The 11,006-nt window shown below is 51.6% G+C and overlaps 1 protein-coding gene across 2 annotated transcripts; it reads right to left on the bottom strand.

Annotated features, from left to right (window-relative positions):
- Positions 1-2,809: 2,809 nt before the first annotated feature.
- On the bottom strand, positions 2,810-9,680 carry HAPLN2 (hyaluronan and proteoglycan link protein 2). 2 transcript variants are annotated; one of them, XM_009183645.4, is made up of 7 exons: positions 8,908-9,680; positions 8,291-8,481; positions 4,973-5,080; positions 4,388-4,741; positions 4,080-4,196; positions 3,764-3,946; positions 2,810-3,437 (listed from the first exon to the last, which is right to left on the bottom strand). In XM_009183645.4, the coding sequence occupies exons 3-7, from the start codon at positions 5,055-5,057 to the stop codon at positions 3,154-3,156; spliced, it is 1,023 nt and encodes a 340-aa protein (XP_009181909.1). In that variant the 5' UTR covers positions 5,058-5,080; positions 8,291-8,481; positions 8,908-9,680; the 3' UTR covers positions 2,810-3,153. The 2 variants fall into 2 exon arrangements, with proteins under 2 accessions (XP_009181909.1, XP_003892880.1); XM_003892831.5 differs by having other exon boundaries at positions 8,291-8,432.
- Between the last annotated feature and the right edge of the window lie 1,326 nt (positions 9,681-11,006).

Raw genomic sequence — 11,006 nt, 5'->3', positions numbered from 1 at the left:
GTGATTGAAGAAATGGAGATTTGCAGCAAATGGAAAGCTCTTCTCATGGCCTTTTTCACTTTTTTTTTTTTTTTTTTTGAGACAGGGTCCTGCTCTGTCTCCCAGGCTGGAGTGCAGTGGTGTCATCTTGGCTTACTGCAGCCTTGACCTCCCTGGCTCAAGTGATCTTCCCACCTCAGCCTCCTGAGTAGCTGGGACAACAGGAGTGTGCCACCAAGCCCAGCTAATTTTTGTATTTTTTTGTAGAGATGAGGTTTTGCCATGTTGCCTAGGCTGGTCCCAAACTCCTGATCCCAAATGCCTCGGCCTCCCAAAGTGCTGGGATTACAGGCATGAGCCACTGTGCCCGGCCCATGACCATTTCTTGTATGATCTCTTGCCCTTAGGCTGAAGGCATTACACTGAAGAAAAGCCATCCTCCTGCTGGCTGAGCTGCTGGGGTCCAGTATCTTGGCTTTCTGGGGCTCTGACTTTATCATAGGCAATAGCTTAGAAAACGCAGAAAAGGGGTAGATGGATGGGTGACTACCAATATGTCCCAGAGTCTAGACTGCTCTCCTTTGTGTTTATGGTGGACACTGATGCTGTTCAGCAAATATTTCCCGTTTTCCTATTTCTAGGCCAAAGAAGGAGTGCTCTTTCTTGCCCCCTTGTGGTTGGGTGGGGCGATGTGATTAGTTCTGGCAAATGAGTTGTCAACTGAAGGGACAGGTGTCACTTCTGGGTGGGAGCTATTAATTGCCTTTGTGAAACCCTGCAGAGCTCTTATTATTTTTTCCTGCTAGTATGGTGACTGACAGTATTCGAGATGGTGGGTACTCTATCAGCCTGTGTCCCTGAATGACAAAAATAAGAACTCCCTTGTTGACCGTGTAGCCTGAGAAATAAACCTTTGTGGGTTTTTTTTGTTTTTTGTTTTTTGTTTTTTGTTTTTTGAGACGGAGTCTCGCTCTGTCGCCCAGGCTGGAGCGCAGTGGTGCGATATCTGTTCATTGCAGCCTCCGCCTCCCGAGTTCAAGCAATTCTCCTGCCTCAGCCTCCTGAGTAGCTGGGATTACAGGCACCCGCCCCCATGCCTGGCTAATTTTTACGTTTTTAAAGTAGAGACAGGGTTTCACCATGTTGGCCAGGCTGGTCTCAAACTTCTGACCTTAAATGATCCGCCCACCTCAGCCTCCCAAAGTGTTGGAATTACAGGTGTGAGCCACCGTGCTGGGCCTGATTTTCCTATCCTTAATAGTAGTCCCCACAAACGCTTCTGGGAGATCTGCAGGCTGCACATTTTGAAATATGTTTAAGTCGTCTTATATTTGCTATCTGAGATTTGGGAGTTGTTTTCACAGCATAATCTACATGATCTTGACTAATATAGTGCCATAGGACAACCAACCCTCCAGGCTGCCTGATAAGAAGCTGAAAAACTACTATTGTTGCTATATTACTGTAATCACAATAATTATTAATTATTATAGGTACCACTTGAGTGCCTATTATGTGTACCAGGCATGTACTACCCAGTACATGCAATGCCTCAACTGATTCTCACAACAAACACAAAAGACAAACACTACTATCCCATACTAAGATGAGAAAGTCAAGGTTTAGGAAATGGCACAAATATCTCATTTGTTGCGTGATGGTTTTTGAAGATGCTGTTCATTCTATCATTCTTTGTCCCTTATATAATGTTCCATGGCATGAATTCTCTTTAGCAATTATAGCAAGAACCCCCTTGGAAATCAGTTTTACTATATATATCAAGTACCATTAGCTTGTTCATGCCCTTTGCCCCATTCATTAGTATTATCCAGCTCAGGCTTTTTGAAGTATAGTTAGAAACCTATGTATATACACACCAACGTATATGTGAAAAGTGAATTAATAACATTAGAATTTGTCTCTTGAATTGTTAGTATGTTTCCTTTAGCCACGAGTTAAGAATGTTACTTGTCCAGTTGCCCGTTTCCTTTGGTGGCCCTGGTGTTTGGTGTTTGCCTCCTCCTTCCACAGGGTTAATTTCCTGTCAATTCCAGCAAGAATATCACTTTCCTATCTTTAACAGTAGTCTGCGCAAACGCTTCTGGGAGGTCTGCAGGCTGCACATTTTGAAATATGTTTAAGTTGCCTTTTTTTTTTTTTTGAGACGGAGTCTTGCTGTGTCGCCCAGGCTAGAGTGCAGTGGCACAATCTCGGCTCACTGCAAGCCCCGCCTCCCGGGTTCACGCCATTCTCCTGCCTCAGCCTCCCGAATAGCTGGGACTACAGGCGCCCACCACCACGCCCGGCTAATTTTTTGTATTTCTAATAGAGACGGGGTTTCACCGTGTTAGCCAGGATGGTCTCGATCTCCTCACCTCGTGATCCGCCCGCCTCGGCCTCCCAAAGTGCTGGGATTACAGGCGTGAGCCACCGCGCCCGGCCCTAAATTGTCTTATGTTTGTTATCTGGGGCACACAGTGTAGGCCTGGTGGTATGGGGCGCCCCTGGTAGATTTGAACTAATCTTAGGTGAGTGTGAGGCGCCCCCGCGTGGCGCCTGGCGCAACAACATGCTGGATTCTCCTGCGTGGGCCAGGCGCCCACGTCGTCTCCAGTTCTCCCTCTCCCTTGGCCTATTGGTGCCCTCCCACCGCACTCCCGCTCTTCCGCTGACCCACCCCGTAACGGCAACAGCCCTGCCCCTTACCCTGTCTTAGGTGCTCGGTGGGCACGCAGGATCACGGGTCATCAGCCCCGACATGCGCGCGCGCACACACACACACGCACACACACACCTCTCCACGCCTCGCAGCGCTTACAGCTCCGCCCAATACAAAAGATCCCCAGGTTATTTTATTGCTGTACTCAGAGGTCAGTTAATGCCCCCGGCCGCCTCTCCCTCCCCTCTGCGGTGGCTGAGTCCTCTCCTGGGGCTCGGGAACCGCAGCGGGTCCGAGGGTCACCGCCGCATCTCGCCGCTGGGGGCGCCCCGCTTCTCCTCCCCGCCGCCGGGCCAGCCAGGGTCCGAGGCCCGCAGGCCCCGGCTGGGAAGACAGGTCTGGAGAGGCCGCTCCGGGTCTGGAGGGAGGGGAGGTTCTCCGGAAAGGGGTGGCGAGAGAACCCCGCCACGACTGCCAAGCTTCGTCGCGCGCGCTGGAGGGGACACGGTGGGCGCCTAATTCTCGGCGTAGCAGTAGGTCCCATAGGCTGCCTCCTGGGGCCTGGGGAAGCCGAAGCTGCGTACTCCGGGATCCGGGAGCCCCCCGCAGCGCGGCCGCGGCGTGATGATTGGGAAGCGCACACTGCCGTCAGCCAGCCAGCCGCCGTCGCACTGGTCTAGCCCTGAGAACTTCCAGGCGGCGTAGAGGTGCCCAACCTTGGCCACCACGGCGCCTCGTCGCCTGCACGCCGCGTGGGCTTCAGACAGCGTCAGCCGCCCGGGCACGAAGAACACTTGACCTGGGGATCACAGCGGGTCACCGACCGCAAGTGGGGTAGGCGGGGCGGGGCGGGGCGGCTGACTCCCAGAAGGCGGAGTTGGGGGGCGGGGCCGCAGAGGTGCTGGATCGAGCTTGGGTACTAGGAGTGGGGGGATCAAGGCAGAAGTGCAGGGAGGGTTTGGAGAGGTGGGCTGGAGCCCGGGCGGACGGGCGAGCGGGCTGATGGAGGGACGGTGCCTTGGAGGGACTCGGAGACCCTGCCCTGATCTCAAGCTGAGGTCCACTCCTCACCCCCCACATTTTTCAGACCCCGCCCCAAGACCCTGCCTTCGCCCCGCGCTTCACCTGCCAGCGCGGAGGTGAAGCAGAAGGCGTCGTAGCGGTCGCGCATCCGGTCGCGGGGCCCGTAGCTGCGGATCCCGGGCCGGCCTCGGCCGCCGCACGGGGCGCGCGCAGTGAGCACAGGGTAGCGCACGGAGCCCTCGAGCAGCCAGCCCGCGTTACACCAGTCCAGACCCTCGGTCCAAGCTGGCGGGAGACGGCGGGGGTCGGGGATGAGAGGCGTCACAGGCAGGAGCCAGACTGAGCTCGCCTGGCGCCCTTTCTCGGGCCCCTGAGACAGCTCCGCGGGGCCTGGGAGGTGCTGGGTTCGGCCGCTCACCCTGGTAGAGCTGGGAGTAGGTGGCCAGGCGTCCGTCCTGCTCCTCGCACGCTTGCTTCGCCTCGTAGTAATTGAACTGGTACCGGCCCCGGCTGGGTTGGTACGGAAACACCACACCTAGGGGGTGGCGGAGAGCCTGGGGAGGGCCAGCAGATGGGAGCGGAGGGGGAGGAAGGGCGGCGCGGCCTGGGAGAGGGAGCTGGGGTCCCCAAGGGTGAGAGGGAGATACTGGAAAGGAGCCCTGGGAGACCCAGGCGAGGCGGTCCCGCCTGCTACAGAGGAATGGGGCGGGAGCGAAAGGGCCTCACCCTCCAGGCTCAAGGTCAGCGCCACGCTCTCGTCCTCGATGCCGTTGATGAGCTCGCAGCGGTACCGGCCTTCGTCCTCCAGGCGCACGCCCGCGATGACCAGGGAGGCGTCTAGCCGATGCCCCCTCCGCATCCTGGCGCGCCCTCCCAGGGGCCCATACCCCCGGGCGTGCAGTCCGTTGGTGACGAGGATCAGAGTTTCCCGGAGCTCCCCAGGCTCCACCTTGCTCCAGCGCACCTTATAGCTGGGAGGCGTGGTGCCCAGGACACAGGGCAGCGTGGCCGTGGCCCCACGATGAGAGTGAATGACCTCGTGGATGGGGGGCAGGAGGTAGTGGGGGCCCGGGTGGGATGCTGAGCAGAGGGGGCCACAGTGGCAGGAACCCCCGATCCTCACTGCTCCAAGTGCCCATCAGACCCTGCTCTCCAAATGCTTTCTCCAGAGCCCCCCAACCCTCTCCTCCATTGCTTTCTCAGCAATGACTTTCACTCCCTGAGTACCTGCGATAACTGCCCTTTCCCCTTTCCCCACCCTTGCAGCCTCCCCAAGCCTTCCCCAGATTCTGGCCTGGGCTGGGGTCTTACCTGGGTCTCCTTGGCCTTTGTGGAAGATGGTGAAGACCCAAAGAAGGAAGCAGCAGAGTGTGGGGAGGGTGAGCCCACCTGGCATGATGGGGGGCAGCCCAGCACTGTCTGCAGGGCACAAAGAGTGGGCAGTTAGGACTGGGGCAAAAGGGTGGGGAAAAGCAAGGTTGTCAGTGAATTCCCATCAGAGATTCCTAGAAGGGACTGTCCAGTTGGAAGCCACTGGGGCAGAGAGAAGGGGTAGGTGACAAAAGGAAGGTGATGAGGGGAGGAAGGCAGTGGCAATCCCCTTCCTCTCCCTCTCTTCCTCTGTCACATCCTCTCAGCCTGCAGGTACTAATTTAGCATCTCCTCTACCTGTCCCCTTCATCACAAGTGCCACTTCCCAAGCTTGCCATCTGGACTGCCAGCTCGTCTCTATCCTCTCCCAGCACCCATTCTCCATCTTGAAGCCAAAGTCAAAATGATCTTATCACTCTCCCGCTTTTTTTTTTTTTTCCTCTTGAGACAGAGTCTTGCTCCATGTTCCAGGCTGGAGTGCAGTGGCATGATCATGGCTCACTGCAGCCCCTAACTTCTAGCCCCAGGTGATCCTCCCACTTCAGCCTCCTGAGTAGTTGGGACTACAGACATGTGCCACTACCCCAGCTAATTTTTTCTTTTAAGTTTTTAGTAGAGACAAAGTCATGCTGCGTTGACAAGGCTGGTGCTGGGATTACAGCAGGCGTGAGCCACTGTGCCTGGCCTTGTCACTCCCTGCTTGAAAGTGACTCCCGGTTGCCCTGAGGGTAAAATCCAATCTCATAACCACAGCTTCCAAGGCTGTCTATAATCCAGTTGCTCCCTGCACCTCCAGCATGGCCCCCACCTCGCCTCTTACCACTTTGGCCCCTGCACTGTGCCCCAGACATGCCGGACTTCTGGCAGTTTCCCACACAGTCCAAGTTTGCACTCATTTCCTTTCCTTTGTGCCTGCATTGGTTGCACAGGCCTCACCTCCTTTGGGAAACCTTTACTCACCCCCAGTTTGCCACACTGTAGAGCACTGTGATCTGCTGGACTGGGGACCTTTTTTTCTTGAGATAGGGTTTCACTCTCTTGCCCAGACTGGAGTGCAGTGGTATGATCATGGCTTACTGCAGCCTCGCCCTCCCAGGCTCAAGCCATCCTCCCATTTCAGCCTCCTGAGTAGCGGGGACTACAGGTGCACACCACGATGCCCCACTAATTTTTTTTTTTCTTTTCTATTTTTTGTAGAGATGGAGTTTCAAAATGTTGCCCAGGCTGGTCTTGAACTCCTGGGCTCAAGTAATGCTTCTGCCTTGGCCTCCCAAAATGCTGGGATTACAAGCATGAGCCATCACACCCAGCCATGACTTTTTTTGTCTTACAAGTACTTTTATTAGCACCTAAACTTAACAGTGTGAATTTGAACATAATATGTATCCGTATATAGACTATATCAAGGAGGTTTTCCAGAAATTACGAAGTTAAAATATATAAAATTATAAAGTTATTTTTAAAAACTACTTTAAATGCAATTATCTATCTCAGTACAGTAGTTGATTTCCCCCCTTTTAAAATTTTTTTAAATAAGATACAGGGTCTTACTATGTTGCCCAGGCTGGCCTCCAACTCCTGGGCTCAAGCAATGCTTCCACCTCAGCCTCCTAAGTAGCTGGAACTACAGGTTTGAGCCACTGCTCCCAGCTCTTCCTTTATTGTATCATTCTTTTTTTTTTTTTTTTCTGAGACGGAGTTTCACTCTTGTTGCCCAGGCTGGAGTGCAATGGCACCATCTCAGCTCACTGCAACCTCTGCCTCCTGGGTTCAAGCAATTCTCCTGCCTCAGCCTCCCGAGTAGGCTGGGACTACAGGCACCCACCACCACTCTGGGCTAATTTTTGTATTTGTAGTAGAAACAGGGTTTCACCATGTTGGCCTGGCTGGTCTTGAGAACTCCTGACCTCAGGTAATCCACCCTCCTTGGCCTCCCAAAATGCTGGGATTACAGGCATGAACCACCACCTCCGGCACCTGTTGTATCATTCTTATCCCCTTGACCTTAAAAAAAAAAATTGGACTAGGCCAGGCACAGTGGCTCACGCCGGTAATCCTAACACTCTGGGAGGCCGAGGCGGGTGAATTACTTGAGGTTAGGAGTTCAAGACAAGCATGGCCAACATGGTGAAATCCTGTCTCTACTAAAAATATAAAATTTAGCTGGACATGGTGGCATGCACCTGTAAGTCCAGCTACTAGGGAGGCTGAGGCAGAATTGCTTGAACCCAGGAGGTGGAGGTTGCAGCGAGCCGAGATCGTGCCACTGCACTCCAGCCTAGGGGATAGAGCAAGACCTTGTCTCAAAAAAAATGAAGACTTCTCGACTTCACTGTATTCATTTTCCAAATCTGGCTCCTCTATTTCCTAATTGCATGACTATGCATAAGTTAATTATCATGCTCAAGTTACTTAACCTCTCTCTGCCTCAGTGTCCTCATCAGCGAAATGTGGGGAATAATAGCACACCTACCTCACTGAGTAGTTGTGAGGAGCAACTGAATTGATATATGCAAAGTGCTTGAAATAGTGTCTGGAATGTAATAAGTGCTGTGTATGTGTTAGCTGTTGTCTCCAGTTCCCAGCATAGTTTCTGGTACATAGTGGTGTTAAATAAATGTGTGTGGCTTAATGAATGAACTTTCATTAAGGATTCATAAGAAGACGGGATGGGGAATGGGGAAACGGAGGAAGCACCCTGAGAAGTCACCAGAAATCTAAAGAATGGAGCTCCATCTTCCTGCAAATGAGGACCAAAGACCAGCTTGCCGTAGGAGAAACAGAGGTTAGGCACAGAAAACTTCTCAGTGGTTAAAAGTAAAAGTATCTGGGATGCGAACATGAGCAAGAGAACACTTCTTTATAGGAGAACTTGGTAAGTAAGAGTGATCGTGAGGACTGAAATTGACTGAGACCAACAATGATAGCTCAAATGAATACCTTTAAAATTGAATGTGCCTGACACTGCTCTAAGCACTTTACATGCATATTTTTATATTTACTCCTCCCAGCAATCCTGAGGCAGAAACAATTATAAATCCTATTGTACACATGCTGAAACCAAAGTGCACACATTTTAGGAAATGAGGTCACACAGCTGGTAAGAGGATGCGTTTGCTGCGATTTGAATCCAGATCTGACAGTGAGGCTCAAGCACTTAATCACTAATCTATATTTCTGTATTTCAAAACAAGTGCACACACATGCTCTTCATACCCCTTACAGAAAATACGAGTAGTCAGCAGCTCCATTGCCTACCTGTTAGAAGCTGGTCTCTTCACAGAGATGGAGGGAGCAGTGCTTAGCAGCTTTTTGTCTTGCTTGAGGAAGAGGTTCTGGATGAAGGTTTTGCCAGGCTCCTGGGAGTTCCAAGCACCTTAAAACCCTGGGACTTGAGCACCTGTTCAACACAGTTGCTCCTTTTGCACCTTTGAGGAAAAGCTTCTGTCCTGTGCTCAAAGAAGAAGCCAAGATGCCAAGAACGACCCCCTCCCCCATCAGTCCACTAAGCCTTGTTAAGAGACCTGTGTCCAGCCCAGATCTGTGGAAATCACTATTCTGGGACTAGGGGAAGATGCTGGGCTTGGGATGAGGGCTGGGAACCCATGAAGGGCAGTGGAATAAAGGGAGCAACCCAGGAATGATGACCTGGAAGAGTGCAGAAAGTGAGGTGCTTCATTGTTTCTTGATGCCTTTGGACGAGAGAGGTGTAGATTGATCGGTGGATATGAAGGTGTTGGACTGATGGGGATGGGGATGAACTCTAAATGTGGCTCAAAGATCTATAACTGCCAAGCTCGAGCTGCCTCCCTTTCCATATGCACCTCATGTAAGCAGCATCCCCATCTCCCCTCTCCCCACAACAGAGTACTCACCTCTGCCCTCTGGTGCCTGACTGCACATTGCCTTTGCAAACGGACTCTCAGGTGGGAACCATCCAGGACTTTCAGCTGCTTCAGGAAACCGGACCTCTTCTGTACAACCCCCCTGTCTGTCTGTCTGTCTGTCCTTTCCTTCTCAGTCCCCACCCCATCGGAAGCACAATTTCCCATTGTCTCTGTCTTTTCCCCTATTGTTGACTAACAGGGCCCCTTTCTTCATTCTGTGGGTAATGGCAATGAAATGTCAACAGCTGGGGATGTGGGATGCAGGACCGGCTGGCACATACCACCGGAAAAGGGCCTGGGTTGGGGGCGGGCTCAGAACAGGAATTGACATGCCCAAGAAGAAGAGAATAGGGTGAGGGGCAGAGAACGGATGGTGAAAAGGTTGAAATGGAATCTCTCTCAACACTCCAAACTACAGGGCTCTAAAGAGATTTTGTCTACGGCCAGGGGAAAGGCTGGGCTCCATGAGGGCAGAGGGAGTGGCTAGCATTGCAATAGGAGAGATGGAGATCAGACAGTAAGGAGGATTTTTCATGTTCCCTGGGGAGGGAGAATTTCTGAGGATAGACGGACTTTGGAAATCTCTCCAAAAGAGAGGTTATCTTATTGGTTCCCTAATATTCTACCTCTTCCCTCAGCACAAATAGAGAACATTTTAAAAATACTCAGAAGGGGATCCTTAGTTTTCCTGGATGGAAATTCACTTTCTCTAAAGTCCTTTTTTTGTTTTTTTGTTGTTTTTTGACACGGAGTCTCTCACTGTCGCCCAGGCTGGAGTGCAGTGGCCGGATCTCAGCTCACTGCAAGCTCCGCCTTCTGGGTTCACGTCATTCTCCTGCCTCAGCCTCCCAAGTAGCTGGGACTACAGGCGCCCGCCATCATGATCGGCTAATTTTTTGTATTTTTAGTAGAGATGGGATTTCACCGTGTTAACCAGGATGGTTTCGATCTCCTGACCCCATGATCTGCCCGCCTCAGCCTCCCAAAGTGCTGGGATTACAGGCATGAGCCACCGCGCCTGGCCTTTTTTTCTTCTTTTTTTAAGACAAGGTCTCCATCTGTTGCCCAAGCAGGAGTGCAGTGGCCCAATCATTGTTCACTGCAGCCTCAAACACGTGGGGTCAAGAGATCTTCCCCACTTAGCCTCGAAATTAGCTAGGACTACAGGCACACACCACTACACCCGTCTAATTAACTTTTTTTGTTTTTTTTTTTTTGAGACAGAGTCTGGCTCTGTCACCCAGGCTGGAGTGCAGTGGCACAATCTCGACTCACTGCTCTGCCTCCTCCTCTTACCTCAGCCTTCAGAGCAGCTGGGACTACAGGTGTGCACCACCATACCCAGCTAATTTTTGTATTTTTTTGTAGAGATGGGGTTTCACCATGTTGCCCAGGCTGGTCTCGAACTCCTGGGCTCAAGCAATCTGCCCACCTCAGCCTCCCAAAATGCTGGGATTACAGGCGTGAGCCACCATGCTGGGCCTAATTAAGTCCATTTTAAAATCTTTCCATTGAGGTATAATTTACATACAAAAAAGCCATTGAAATTATGTGTACAGCTAAATGAATTTTTACCTGTGTACATTTAATGTACACAGGTAAAAACCCACCAGATCAAGATATAGAACATTTCCAACAATGCCGAATAGGCCCAGTTGTTTTTGTTTTCTATCAATGCAGAGGGAGGGCTCCCTCGACCTGCCCCTGTAAACAGACATTTAGAAATGTTTTGAGCTTTAAGTTCCATTTTAGCCTTATTTTCTCTCTGCTGTAGCCCCATGGAAGTAGCTTTGCATTATTAAAACCATATAATTTCATGTTCTGTGAGTTAAAAACTAAAAAAAAAAAAAAATGAGGCCGGGCATTATGACTCACGCCTGTAATCCCAACACTTTGGGAGGCTGAAGTGGGTGGATCACCTGAGGTCAGGAGTTCGCAACCAGCCTGGCCAACATGGTGAAACTCTGTCTCTACTAAAAATATAAAAATTAGCCAGGCATGGTGGTGTATGCCTGTAATCCCAGCTCCTTGGGAGGCTTGAGGGGGGTGAATCCCTTGAACCCAGGAGAAGGAGGTTGCAGTGAGCT

The sequence above is a fragment of the Papio anubis genome, chromosome 1, assembly GCF_008728515.1.
Source record: "Papio anubis isolate 15944 chromosome 1, Panubis1.0, whole genome shotgun sequence".
Classification (NCBI taxonomy): Eukaryota; Metazoa; Chordata; class Mammalia; order Primates; family Cercopithecidae; genus Papio; species Papio anubis.
This window is presented reverse-complemented; position numbering and strand designations above follow the sequence as displayed.